Genomic DNA, 15,564 nt, shown 5'->3' with positions numbered 1-15,564 from the left:
GTCAAAAGCTTTGTGAATTGTAAAATGCTAAAGAAATAAAAACTATTATAGTAGTAAAGGGGTGAGGTGGAGCAAAGGGCAAAGTTGTTCAACCCTTCCAATTTGATTCCCATGCACACCACCTGCTAACTCAGTATCCACATGGCTTTCCCAATATAATTTAATTGCTCCTTCTCTACTCTGGGATGTCATAACAAAAGGATCCATCATTTTCTCTATCATTTTGTTTTTTGCTCTGAATCCCCACTTGGAGACAGTATTCTGGCAAAATACCTCAGTGTTACTGTTTCTATTCTCTAGGGGTGCTTCCTCCTCAATAACCTCCTCCCAACTGCACATCCAATAAGTACACCCAGGCTAGCAAAATGCTTGATGGTTAGCAAGGTTTGTAAAGAAAAAGTAAATGTTAAAACAAAAAAAATAAATAGATTTTAATAATGCTAGGGGGGAGGCTTCAGGCTTCCATGAGGTAAACCAAGGTGAAATAATAGACACAGTTACTACCTTGGGGTTCCATAATCAAGGGTGAAGGGTTTTTGCAATACAGCATCCATCCCAACACTCCTCAGACCTAACTGGTCCAAAGAACCTCATTCCAAGAGTCTTGGTCCAATTCCTTGTGGTATCTACTTCCTCTTATGCTTCCACTTTCCCAATTTTATGCAGCTTCTCACAGCCTCCCCTATTCCAATTCTCTTTGTTTTACTGGGAGCTGTGCTTCACCCCAGACTCACTAGAACAAAACTTAACTATCATAACATCCCACTGTCTTTGAAAGGCCATCCAGAGTTTTGTCCAGCCATTGTTTACCTAATGGTGTTATTCTCTTTCTAATTCATTCAATAGACTTGTTTGTACCTTATAAAAGAAACATTTGGCATTCATGGCCGAATCTTTAACAGAACACCTTGGGTCTCTTTTCCATGACTGGGTCTGTGAAATAGCAACTCCCTTACATTCTTCCCCTAATTAAATATTTCTTGTCCCAGAAAATCAGCTATATGTTTGTGCCTATTCATGCAAGATGCAAATGCCACAGTCATGTATAAGTATTCATACTGAAAATGTATATGAAAAGCAAAAAAATTAATTAACAACATAATAGGTTTACATAATAACAGAACATATATAAGCAGCAATGCACATTCAAATAAAGGAAAAGTGTGCATGGCCAACAAGACAAGCTGTGGTACACAAATATGCAGTAATTTCCATGTGAATCATTGAGTAGATGCAATAATATACAAGGCATAATTTATATAGATAAATACTAATATTGTCATTTGGTTATGTAACCACTTCTCCAGTTTCCTCCAGATTAGACAGACCACAAGTCAAATGGGTCTATATCTCTACTACCTTCATCAGGTTTTTCATTTCTTTCTCAACCTCATCAGTTTTCTCCTTTGGTCACTAGAAATGGAGATCTGGTAGAAGCTCCTGAAAATGTCTAATACTAAGAACCACCGGCCACCTCATAGATAGTCCAAGGCACTTTAATTCTTACCATGATATAGATATATACATTCTGAATCTTTTGTTCGGCATTTGGTAGCTTATACACATTTATAGCTTCATTCTCCTTTATAACTACCACCATATCTATCTATATATATAGATATGTATTTATATATCAATATATATATATATATATATGTATATATATATAAGCTGCTGAACTCTGTGATGATGCATATACTAGCAGGTCTTTAGATTTGTTTCTGTGATGAACCATCACAGTCAAGTAATCTTTGAGATTTTTCCAGGAATATCCAGGAGTTGGAGAAATGGCTCTTAAGGGTTACTTATTATTATTATTTATATTTTATATTTATATTTACATATTATTATATACATTCAATAAGAACATATCTGTTCCTCAGATAAGATTTGCCTCAAACAATCCTTCTATTTCTCTGGAATCATCAAAATCAAATATTTTAGTATCTGCTTCTGAAGTTGAAGAGTCAGAATTCTGCTAATGTTCATTGTCACCACTTGCTTTGATTTTCTTGTAAGCCTCTGCAAAGTCTGCAGAGATAGTCAAAACAGGAAGGTAGTCGATCCTAGCTTATTGTCTATAATATCCTGGTAGTATCTTAAATAAACTGACATTCATTCTAATTTGTACTAAAACATCTAAGATTTTTCCTGGTTCTAGACATACCAGAGCCAAGGTATTCATATTTTTAGACGCCAACAAACCATTAGGAACCTACAAACTTACTCTGGTATAGGCCTAATGTGTATATTATTTGTTGCCAGTCCTTTAAGTCCATGCCCTTTCAAGGGTTGTAATGGTATTTTTCTTAAATGTCTGCTATAAAATGATAAGAAATGACCGTCACTTGAGCCCCACTGTCCAAAAGAGTAATGCATCCTCAGTTTTCACCATTACTTCTGAAGGGTGTCCCATGAGTCTGAGTGGGACAGATTCATAACAATCAATAAGAAGGTCTTCCTCACTATTTTGGAATCCAGGGCAAATGGTCCTCTTCTCCCATTGGAAAATTTTCCTAGGAGCTTCCATTTTAAAGAAGAGCCAGGACTGGCCATACCTAAGTCTCCAGACTTCACCACCAGGATTCAGTTTCCTTCTCCCTCCATTCCTAAGACTCCCTTCTTCTCTTGGGAAATTACTCCTGGGACCTCCAATTTAAGGAAGGGCCCAAATTAACCACTTTTCATTCTCCAGACTTTTCTACAATGCCCCAAAGTAGTTTCTATCTCTCTTACCACCCAATCCTCCACTTCTTTTTCAGCAGCCTTTGATATGTTATCTTCTCCCATTTGAAGCTACTTGAAAATAGATATTATCTTTCTCTCTCTTCTTGTATCTGTATTCCCAATGCCCTATAAAACAGTGCTTAATAAATGCTTGTTGACTTGACAATCTATTTTTGTTGGAGTTTTTTGTTTTGTTTTGTTTCTGATAGTGGTCCTATAAATTAACTTATGCAATAATAAAACTACCTCTCTTCACAAGTTCAGACAATCTACATATAACTATCTTCTCCACAATTGTAAAAAAAGGTAGATTTACTCTTTCCGGCTATCTCCTGGGAGCCCTGTTTATCTGTCTTGTCTTTATGGCCTCTAGGAAACTAATAACTAAAGTGGTGACTAAATTTTTCTTACCTAGAAAACCAAATGCAAAATAAAGATAAAACCAAAATGAAAAAAAAAATTTAAATAAAGACAGGATTTTTAAAATAGATTGTAGAATCTCAGTAAAATTGAACAAAATTTATTTAAACCAAACTGTGCATAAAGATTATAAATTCAACAACCAACGATTCTTCCAAGAATTAACAAAAAAGTTGACCTGTATTTAACTCCACACAATATTTATAGCAATAATACTAGAAAATTCTGCTTAAAATAAATGAGAAAGTAGAAATAAAATAATAATCAAATTCCCCAAACAGGGAAAAAAGCTCCCACTTAAAGCATTGGAGTAATGTAGTAGGGACCTCCCCCCAAAAAATACACACACATACACACACCACCAGCAGCAGCAACAACAACTCATTGCTGAATGGAAGCTTTGAAGAATCAATTAGGATAATCCTTTTTATTCAATTATTCTTTGGTGTACAACCTAGAGAGTGTAGGCAGTTCTTAAAAATAAGGGAGTTCTGCTGGGCAGATGTTGTTTAAGCAGAAATCACCAATAAATGCCCATGTTTATAATAATAATGATAATATTCATATAGCTCTTACTATGTGCAGGCACTGTGCTAAGAGCTTTATAATTATTATCTCATTTGATAAGGTGTTCTCCTGGACGTGTTCCTACAGTAATCAGAGCCAAAATTGATGGAGACACTTTGTTCATCCTGTCTTTTGCAAATTCTCAGGTCTTCTTGTCTCCAAATATAGCACCAAACTTTAGCTCCCAGAATCTTTTAGCCAATAAATAATATGAGGTCATTTCATCCATAAATAACATTGTATATTAAAGGAGCATGTAGTCCATTAACAAAAAATGAATCCTTGCCATTCACCTATCAGGCAAAAGACACTCGGTGAGTCCTAACACTCTCTTTCAAAATAAGTTATGTCCTCTTTCTGATTGGTCTGACAGTTTGTCCCTAGGACTATCCCTAGCCAACCCAATTTATGGATATTTCAAAAGAAACCATGAACTTAGAGAACTCAACTCTTCCTTCATTGCCTCATTTCAGGGGAGGTGGGTCTTTACCCAAATAGGGGAAACTCCAGACCCACCCTGCTTTATAATGCCTTAGGAAAAGTGGTCTTTTTTGAAGATAAGGGTTTTGAATAAAAGACAGAAGGTCCCAGCTCAGATTAGATGCCTTGGACCTGGACTAGTTCAGCCCGACCTTGGAAGACCAAGGGGTTTAAGGAAAATGATTTCCCCAAAAATATTACTGATAAAGAATACAATTGAACATTAATTTTCCTCAACACCCAATCTTTCTTCACCTCTTTCTTCTATCAGGTTGACAAGACAAACAAGGAATCAGTCAGTGCTCCAAGGACAAAGGAAGAAATGGTGACTACTAAATATATTGTAAAGTAATTTCAATCAAGAAAATAAGGGAGGACTTGCAAAATTTCAGAGGCTGAGAGCAGGTAATCTGATGTCACAGAAAAATATATTTGAATGAAAGGTGCTCTCAGGAAAATGACTTAGTTCCAATTTAGGTCTCTCATATGTACAAAAAAAAAGATTCACAATTAAACTTGAATTTTAGCCCTTCTCTGGGGTACACAAATGGGTCAGTAAAGTACTCTAAGAATCATGTGAGCTCCCATGAAAGACTTTAACATTCTTCATTATCACCGGAATTGCCCTGGCCCAAATCTACCTCTCTTTTATACTCACCCTTTCGATCTCTGAATGTGAGTTGATATCACTGGGTCTGAACCCAAAGCAGCCCCTTGAGGGGAGAAATTGAAGAAAAATGTAAATGTCTGTTCTAGGCTTACTTCTGTGTCAGACTTTCCAAGGCAGGTGCAGAAGCAGAAGACAAAAGGGGAGTATCCTATCAAAACTGAAAGCAACTAAAGGAATAGGTATTTCTGACAAAAATATATGATTGGTGGGTGCTTGGGAAGGTTCAAATGAAGCCAAATCTCAGCGAGAGAAGTAACTAAGGAAACTGATTTCTCTATGGAATCCCAGCAAAACTGTAACTAAGACTTCCCTCATAGCCTGGGGAAGTGCAAAGGGAAATAGGTAGAGCAGATCCATGATTCTGTATAGCATGAAGAACCAAACATTTTGGGAGTACAAGAAGGTATATAGTAAATAAATCATAACAATTTTTCTCATTTCCCCAAAAGCAAAAAAAAGAAAAAGAAAAAGAAAAAAGTCACCTGGTTTATGATATGTTAATAAGTGGCCTGGGTACTGTTTCCAGCTCTGATGAAACAAGGGTATATCTTGGGTAAAGTGAGTCTAATGAATTGGGATTATTCTCATCATTTTTAAAGTCTGCTATGTTAGTAAAATTCATATTGCCTATTATTCACTTTTTAAAATTGCTCTTATGATGACTGAAATTAACTCTGAAAGATTAATGGTACATATAACTCACTTTAAAACCAACCTCATAAATCAGCATGCTGACCTTTTCAAGCCAGAATATTAACAAGTGTATAAAGCTTTGCCATTTTTAATAGTTCCTTCTGTAGCATGATGCCAAGATCAGAAAAAATCAGATTATAGTTACTAACAAGAGCATATACACACATATGCAAATATAAAGTTTATACAAAATTTAAAAAAAAATTAAACAGTTAAATTTCAAAGAAAGTATAGAATAAAACAAAACTTTTGGAATTATCCCCTGAGTTATATTTATTTTCTCACACGAAATCAAGTATATTAACTACATGTATAGAAAAAGGACATCTTTTAGGATATTTCAACAGACCTTCTGATATGACTAGGGCTAAAAGAGGTCTAGGCTGACTTCAAAAAAAGAGAACTGAATCCTTGTCATTTGACTTCCTAGCCTCACCACTTGACTGAAACAGCTTTCTCTGAGGTTACCAATGATCTTTTAATTACTAAATACAATTGCCTTTTATTAGTCTACACCCTTTGTGACCTCTATGCAACACCACACCATTGACTGCTTTCTTTTCCTAGGATACACCTTCCTCTCTGGTTTTTCATAATACTGCTCAATCTCAATTTTCCTCTGACCTGGCTTCTCAGTTTTCTTTGCTGGATCCTCATCTATGTCTTGACCCTAATGCATAGACACTCAAGGATTCTTTTTGAGTCCTTTTCCCTTCCCTTCCCTTCTCCTCCCTCCTTCTTCCCCCTCTCTTTCTTCCTTTCTTTCTCTTTCTCAGTGTCTATATGTCTCTCTGTCTCTATCTTTCTCTGTTTCTCTCTCTGTCTCTCTTATTAGTTCCCATGAATTCAACTATCATCTTTATACATCTCTGAAGTTCCTATCCTTGCGAGCCCTCCATTCTTTACTAACATCTCAGACTCAATGTGTCTGAAATATATATATATATATGTATATATATATATATGTATATATATATTTTTTTTTACTCCAAATCTATCCACCTCTTAAATTCTTTTTCTGTTAAGGATACCACCTTCCTTCTAGTCATTGATGTTAACAACTTTAGTCATCCATACTCTTCACTCTTGCCCACCTCCCTCCAATCATGCTGATACTAGGGTCACAACATTTCCCACTCCTATTCCCTTCTCTCCACTTCATTGGCTACTACTGTTTCAGACCCTCGTCACCTCTCACAATAGCTTCCTAAAGGATCTCCTTGCCTTCAGTCTCTTCCCTCTCCAATGCATCCTCCACAAGGTTACCAAAGTATGCATCACTCCCCCACTGAAGAAGTTTCATGGTTCCCTATTTCTTCTAGGATCAAATACAAATGGAGTTTAGAATTTAAAGCCTTTCTCAATCTACTTCCAAGCTATCTTTCCAAAATGATTTCACACTCTTTCCCCTCATGAACTCTATGCTCCAGCCAAATTTATCAACTGATGATTCCCTAAATAAGACATTACACCTCCTGACTGACAATGCACAGGATGTTCCCCATGGCCAAAGTGCTCTTCCTCCTCTTTCCAGCCTTCCTTCCTTCCTTTCTTCCAGCCCTTGGTCCTTTCAATCAACTAGTCAAGAAACATTTATTAAGTGTCCAGGCAAATGTCAGCTCCTGAAAGGCCCTTCTTGATGGCTCACCTCACCTCTAGCTTTGCATCCCACTGCTCCAAAAAATAACTTTGGACTTATCTTGCATATTTTGCATTTGATTATCAACATGTGTGCTGTTTGCCCAAAGGAATATAATCTCCTGGAAGGCAGGAACTGTTTCTTTTCCCTCTCTGTATTCCCTAATACCTGCTAGGCATAGCACCTGCACTAAATCAATGTTTATTGTATGTTTCTACATGAATCCCAAATAAATCTGCTGAATCCAAATCACAACCTTTGAAATAATTCAAACTTACTCTTGGTTAAATGTGTGTGACGCACATTTGCATTATTCACTAATAAGGAGAAGTAAACGCCACCTATTTTTCAGATACCTTCAGCTGAATGATCTATCTCTGATTTGTGATGATTACAGAATTGTTTCTATTTGGAAGGAGTTTTAATTTTGAGGGTAAGGGTGGCAATTTATTAAGGAGGTTCACACACACACACTTGTGGCTATAAAGCTTGATTGAGAAAATGAAGTTTTCCTGACAAAACAATTATAGCCCTGGAATTTTCTTCTTTATCACAAAAGAGAGGGAAAGCTTAAGGTTTCTGAATTGAGTAACTCAAGAACTTCCTTTTTAATTCGCCATGCTTTTCAGGATAAATCAGTGCTGAGGTGATGTCATCTGTTATCTCATACTTGATGGTGTGGTTCTCTCCTCCTTAATTAAACTAATTCCCTTGTTTTCTGCCTAGACGGCACTCCACTCTCAGCCTGTTATCATCAGTTTTTTTGGGTCAGCAGAGTGAGCAGCTCCCTTCCAGCAGTGGAAGAAAGAGGAAGTCTCTCAACTTCTGGCCGCAGTGGGACCTCTAGTGTTTTCTGACTCTCTGTCCTGGCACAGCTCCTCTGAAGTACAAACACACACAGACTGCTCATTGTTTGGAGCCCTTCACCAGCCCACTCATCCTAATATGGAATGCAGCAGGAAACCCATGATTTCCTGACACTTAGCAAGCTGGAGAAAGAAAGGAAAAACTCCATTTAAAAAAAAAAAATCCCGGCTTTCCTCCATGTTAGATGTGAAATGGAAAATGGGAAGGATTTAGAAGAAATCCCTGGTGTCTCCAGCCAAATTGGAGAAAGGGAGGAAAGAGCGAAAGCTTCAGGCTGCTGCTATCTTTCAAGATCATAGTAAACACCCAGATCTCTAAGAAAATGAGGGTGTCTTGATTCAAACGAACAAGGGAAAGAAAAGCTATTTTATTTGTCTTTCAAAGTGGACATTCCCTTTTTTTACCAGCATGGTAAAGTGAGAGGGCAAACGGCAGCCACCTGGAAAATGTTAAGTCTGAGCCAAGAGTACCCAGCTAAGTGAGGGTAAACACAACCTGGGCGCTCACTCGGGTTTTTCTTAATGCGCTCCTAAAAGAACCTGAAGGATCAGGAACAGCCCCAGGAAGAATGAACTGCAAAGAAGAGACAGAGGAAAGTGGCTGCTCCAGCGAGGACGTGAAGAAACCATTGAAGTGTGTGGTGGTCGGGGACGGTGCAGTGGGGAAAACCTGCTTACTGATGAGTTACGCCAATGACGCCTTCCCAGAGGAGTACGTGCCTACTGTATTTGACCACTATGCAGGTAAGGACAACTTTTTGTGACTCGAAGAAAATACACAACGACCATCACTGTGCTCCAAGAATTGAGAGGGGGAGGAAAGTCCCTTAGTCAAACAAGTGTATTTCAGCTACCTTTCTATAATTGTCTAATAAGTGATGACTTATGAAGAGGAGGGAGAGACAGATATAAACTATTAAAGTAGAGTTCAAAGCGACTAGTCTTACTTCTGAAAGATGATCAAGAGATTCAGGACAGGAAGTAAGCCAGATCCGTTAGCCTGATAAACCAACAAGAACTAGTAAATCGACTTATGTCACAACATATTTTTTTTTAATTTTAAAGCAATTATATAGTGTTGGAAAACAACCTAAATTTTCATTTGAGTTCTTAGGCTATAGCTGTAAATGTGAAGAGTATTTATTTTAAAATGCCATCATTTAAAAACCCAACGTGATTTCAGCAGCATCCCCGCAAATAAAAGCTTTTATCCATTTGTTCTATATAAATATCTTTACCCTGCAACTTTTTTCAAGAGATATCATACATGTGTAAAGCATTTTGCAAACTTTAAAGCACTGTACCAATGTTATTATTATTTGTAATATACTATGTAAATAAGATATTTGACCACAGATGTTTAACAAAAATGTATGAACACTGTCTCTGAATGGACTCTTTTCCTATCATAATCCTACAACCCAAAATGTTTATTTATCATGTGAATTGGTAAATATTAAAAAGTAAAAGTTTTATATATTTATCCCTAGCTACCATTTATCTTGAACTAAAAGAAATGATTTCATTATTTTATTTTTAATATCACCAGGCATAATAGAAAGAATCCTACTGCCTTTCAAGTTGGAAGATTTGGGTTCAAATCTTACTCCTGACATTTATTACCAATGTGATTTCGGCCAAGCCATTTACTAGGACTCAATTTCTCCTGTGCGCTTGGACTAAATGCCCTCTAATATCTCTTCCAAATTTAAATCTATGCTTCAATGAAAAAAGCCATGATAGAATGTCCATTGGGAAAAGCAGAGCAGATGAATTCAAAATTGGAATTCAACGTTCAAAAGTGTAAGATATATATCATGTATAAGATACTGTATGGGGCATAAAAGGATTATAAAGCATAATTTACAATGTGGCATAATGGAAGGAATACTGAATATGGAACCTAAAGTCCAAGGTTCAGATTTTGACTGCTACTTTCTTTATCTCCTTGGGCAAGGCATTCAATTTCTCTAGGCCCCTAATCTCTAATCCAAATCAGGAAGAGGCTGAATTAGAATCTCTCTAAGGCCCTTCCACTTCTGGATTTATACTCTCGTAATGCTTGAATTTAACTGCCATTCTTTTTATTTTTTACTTTTTTATTTTTTTATTCTTTCCAGAGTGTTCTGGAGTGTGGCTGTATGTAGTCCATTGAATTAGAAATGACCATAGTATTATTTAAACTTTTACCTTCAGATGTTTTCTTTTTCTCATGATTTAGCATAGAATCTAGGATTTGAGAGTTTCAAAGGACCTCAGATCTTATTAGACCCTTTAAAAGCAGATTAACAAAAATCTTCAAAATGCTTCCCTTAGACTATAACTTCTAAACAGGATTCTCATGCTAACATCTTTTCAGCGATTTGAGATTTTGGAATAGGAAAAATTTATCTATGTGCACCTTGGCTTTGGGTCAGATTTAGCAAAAGGGAAATGGCCAACAGGAAACCTGAGTAATTGTTTGGTTTGCTCCATGACCAACTGAAGCCCTCTTTCCATAGGAAGCAGCCTCTTTACTAGAAATAAACAATCACCTAAGTCACCTCCTCCACCTCCATTTATGTGATTTATGGTCTGTATAATGCAAAGATAAAAACAACACATTTCTCCTCAATCCTATCTCCCCAAAGCACAATGAAAATAACTGGTCACCTCCCAGTAGGACTCTTGCTATTTGCAAAAAGCTAAAAACAAAACATTTTTTCATGATTCCCCCTAAGACTTTTCTGAAAGTGTAATTACTGTGCTCTAGCCCTGAAAAAAAAATTTAATAGCATATAAAAGGGGATAGGTAGGTCTTCACCTTGACAAGATAAGTAATTTTTAACAAATTGAGCACCTAAACTTTGCCATGTGTCTACAGGAAGTTACAATTCAGAATTCACTAAGCTGAGACATTTGCTTCTTGATGCAAAGGAAACCCAAAATGGTTGGAATTTTGCATCGGAAAGCTGAAACAAAGGAAGAATCTAAACACTGAGGGAAAAGCTCTACTCATTTGTAAAAGTCAATCTAAATACCAATTTATTATCGTAATCATATTGCAAAACAAACTGAGACTATAAGGCAAAAAGAAAAAGAGAAAAAAGGAATGAGATGTTTTTGAGAAGTGGAGATGATCAACGATACATGAGAGTGCAAATCATTAGGATAATGATTTTATGGTTTAGATAGAATCTACAATGATTCTAAGTACTGAATCTGGAGTCAGGAAGATTTGAGTTCAAATCCAGCCTCAGACACTTATTAGGTATGACCCTGGGCAAATCACTGTACCTCTATATTTAATACTTTCCTCATCTGTAAAATGAGGACAATAATAACAATTATATCCCAGTGTTGTTATGAGGATAGAATGACCCATAGTTGAAAAGTGACTTACAAACCATAAAATGGTATATAAATTAACCAGTAAAAATATTGTTAGTATTATTATGCATAGTGTGGTCAGGTCAAGTTTTCTGAAGAGGGTTAGTTACTATTTTATTTTATTATTTTACCTATCTACAAAGCATATTCAACTCCAAAATGAAATATAACACAGTATCTTACATACAGTAGGTGCTCAATAAAGACCTACAAGTGCCTTTTAAATTATATTAGCCTACTCTCAGCAATGTAATGAATTATCTGGGACAATCCTGAAAGACTTATGATGGGGAATGTTATCCACTTCTCTCTTAAAAAAAAAAAAAGAAACTCATAATATTAACTTCTTTAAATTACAAAACAAAATTCCAGACAACTCTTGCATTGGAAGTGATGAAAGAGATTGCAAAATCAGAAAACAATAGATTATCATAACTCCAATAGGATTTGAAACCATTGCCCTAAGGATGAAATAATAATTCCATGAATGTTATCATTAAAATGTCATGATCTACCATATGCTAGAATGAAAATGATTTCTTCCACCACCACCCCTTTGTATTTAGAATGTGAATATGAAGAATATATACGAGCATGAGATGGAAGATACTGAAGGAAATACGCATGAGGCAAAACACACGTGCTATCAATTAGTCATTAAAAAGATTTAACTAGTGATAATCATTAGACCTGGAAAAGGGTGGATGGGAAAATGTCTATGGAATCTCCAACTCAGACATCCTTTAAAAAACAAATTTTAAAGGATGCTTTAGTTGTGGAACTGTCTGTTGGCAGTGGGATAACCTCCCTATGCCTCTTCTTATTCATAGGCCAAAACTTCCCTGTTCTCTGGAGAGTATTCTTACTTTCTAAGAAGACTTTCCAAGTATGGTGTTTCTGCCTTTGTAATTGAACCAAACATGAACTGGTTCTTTGATTACAAAGTCATGAAGAATTGGACACACTCAAAAACAACTAAACAATAATACTTCTAAATCCTATTAGCCCTTAAGTGACCAGAGATGTTGACAGAGCAAACTAGGTGTTAGGTATAGGGTCCTTAGGCTTATGGGTATCTCCAGCACCTCAAAAACATTTGTTGAATTTAAAACCAGGATCTAAGTTAAGAGAAAATATAATTTCTTTAATATTTATCAGAGGAAATATAAATAAGCACATACATAGTATGAAATAATAATTTGCCAACAAATTCTGTTCTGTCTTCATAGAATAAGAGTTGGAATTTTAATTAGATAATAGACAAGAGTTCTGCATAGATCACCAGAAAAAGAATATAGCCATCAATGCTTAGTTAGGTCTAAAAAAAAGCAAGAGAAATCTTATGGATCCTGCTATTTGTCTTTTCTCATAATCTAACTTCATAAGGTTTTACCCATCGAGCATCGAGCAGTTTGTGTTGTATAAATTTATAATTCTTATATCTCATAAAATAAAGATGAAGTTGGAAAGAGAGTACAAAAGTAATTTCATCAATTAAAGTATTTTAAGTTATACTTTAAAAAGGAAAAAATACAATTTTATCTTTGCCCTCACTGACTCTTCCGAACCTATGACTGCATTGAAAAATCTACCAAATAAAGTGACTCCACTACAGAGTCACAAGTTGGAGGCAGCCCTAAGAATCCACCAGATTTCTACCAACAACTATTTTCAAAGTCAAAACCTAATCACCAAAGCATCAGGCAAACTGCACCTTTAGAGTTAGATTTTTAAAAGAGGAGAAAAACTTCTAGTTTTCATTTGAGTGCCACAACTCAGAATTTTCTGACTCCGTTGAGTTTCAAACCAGAGCAAGGCTGAGAATGAAACTCGGAATACAAATGGACTGATGTGGAAAGTGTTCTCCATATGGGCTACAAGTGTGATCTCATTATAGATCTCTGCCTCCAACTCACTATGTACTTCCAAGAGGAATGTAAGATGTCTATAATGAATTTCAAAGCATTTTGTAATGTTTCATTGAGACCACATTTCTTTTCACATACTACCCTAGCTTTGAATTTCTCCATAGATATTTCACTATTGAAGAATCCTCATCAATTGATGTCAGGCATGAATACAAAACTCATCTGGTTTCACTTCTGCTTTTGAGTTTAATTTTTGCTAGATTTTGTCAAGTGACATAAGATCTTCCTGACTAAAGTTCCTGTGCTATTTGCTTCAATAGCTTTTATTTATCTGCATTTTAGAATTGGTTTTGTTTGCCTCAGTTTCCTCATCTGTAAAATGAGTTGGAGAAGGAAATGGCAAACCACTCTAATACCTTTGTCAAGAAAACCCCAAGTGGACTCATCAAGAGTCAGGCATGGCTGAAATGATTCAACAATGACAAAGGCTGCTTTCCGTGTTGGCTTCTTTCTTTAATCATCATCCCCTTGAAACTCTCAATTACAGCCATTTAATTTGTAATTTTGTTATAGGTACATATCTGATTGTTTCAAGTTTACCCTCTCTCTTTAATGGAACACAAGTATTCTAAACTTCTAAAATTTGCCAAGTGGTGTCTTGTATTTGGGGTCCCTGCTGCCAGGAAGGCTGAAGCTGATGGATCGCTTTCTGAGTAACAGTATGACTGAAGCCAATCAGGTGTCTTCACAAAGTCCATCTTAAAATGGTGAGCCCCAGGGAATAGGGGGCCATCCAGCTACCTAAAGTAGACCACACTGATTCAGATGGGAAACTGAAGCAAATCCACAGTCCCATGTATGGCTGGGCATGAGAGGAAGACCCAGTCTCAAAAACAAAATAAAATAAAATATAAAATTCAGTTACATTACCAGATATGGAGGGAAAGGACTCCCATTCCTCATCAGACCTTTGTTCTCATCTCTCATTTATATGGTTACTCTCTCCACCAGTGCAAGAAACCCATCTGGTCACACCTTCTTATTCTGTACCATTCTTGTTCATATCCTTTCAATATCTACCCATTGTTCTTGATAGTTTAACACTACCCAGTGCTAAAACCTTGTTTGTCTAACACTTTTTTAACTCCAATTAAGCAGTGATTTAGGTATCATCAATTGATTTACTAGGAACTTCAATTTACCTATCAAAGCATCATGAGGGGCAGCTACATGGATCAATGGATAGAGAGCCAAACCTAAAGTTGGGAGGACTTTGGTTCAAATTTGGTCTCAGACAGTTTCTAGCTGTATGACTTTGGCCAAGTTACTTACAACTCCTGTTTTCTAGGCCTTACCATTCTTCTGCCTTGGAACCTATACTTGTATTGATTCTAAAGCAGAAGGTAAAACTTAAAAAAAAAAAGGGGGGGGGGTATCATGAGCAGATGGCAATCAAGACCCATGAGAAGGAATATATATGTATATATGTATGTATGTATTTGATATATAAATATAGATATACCCATTGATTAGGTGAAAATGACTGGTGTGTATGAGGAGTTTAGGTGGCAGAGTGGATAGATCACTAGTTATAGGGTCAGGAAAAACTGAGTTCAAATGCTGGTTCAGACACCTAATAGCTGTGTGACTCCAAGTAATCACTTTCTGCCTCAGTTTCTCCATCTATAAAATGGGAATAATAATAGAAAGTCCTCCACACTAGGGTGGTTATAAAGATCAAAGGAGATAATATTTGTGCTTTGAAGACTTCAAAGTACCATATAAATACCAACAATTATTAATATTAGCATTAAAAAATTTCTATCAGTTTCACTGCTGAGTTATCTAAATCTATTTACTACAACTTGAAGGAGATTCAGTCTGGTAACACTTGGGTGACAATGGTTTGAACTTTTCACTTTTCACTTTTGTTTTTTAAAAACGTGATTTTTGTTTTGGTGGAGGGGAAGGTTCCTTCTTAGATGAAAAGATGGACTACTTGAAAATCCAGCCATTTTGGGGGGAAAAAACAATACTTTTTGCAGGGGGAAATACACAGGGCCTCTGAGGCTTGCTTTCTGTGGTTGCTGGGTTTTTTGGGCTCAAGTAGTGGTATATAGCAGTAGGAATCATATTGACAGTTTCTGCCACACTAGACACCCAGCCTCTTGTAAGAACAGTTTCAAAGGGAAATGGACACTAAGGAGGCCAAACCACACTATATTTGTGGTTATACTGAAGAGTAATTCTCTTCATGGGGGACTA

The 15,564-nt window shown here is 36.3% G+C and overlaps 1 protein-coding gene across 1 annotated transcript in view; it reads left to right on the top strand.

Annotated features, from left to right (window-relative positions):
* Window positions 1–8,139: 8,139 nt before the first annotated feature.
* The window catches only part of RHOJ (ras homolog family member J), a 147,504-nt gene continuing 140,079 nt past the window's right edge, over window positions 8,140–15,564 (top strand). Inside the window, exon 1 of the mRNA XM_044664864.1 lies at window positions 8,140–8,806. Coding sequence (XP_044520799.1) covers window positions 8,632–8,806 — 175 coding nt within the window. The 5' untranslated portion in view covers window positions 8,140–8,631. The remainder of the gene's footprint in view (window positions 8,807–15,564) is intronic.

Source organism: Gracilinanus agilis, chromosome 2 (assembly GCF_016433145.1).
Source record: "Gracilinanus agilis isolate LMUSP501 chromosome 2, AgileGrace, whole genome shotgun sequence".
Taxonomy (NCBI): Eukaryota; Metazoa; Chordata; class Mammalia; order Didelphimorphia; family Didelphidae; genus Gracilinanus; species Gracilinanus agilis.
Note: the sequence above shows the minus strand (reverse complement) of the source record. Positions and strands in the feature narration are given on the sequence as shown.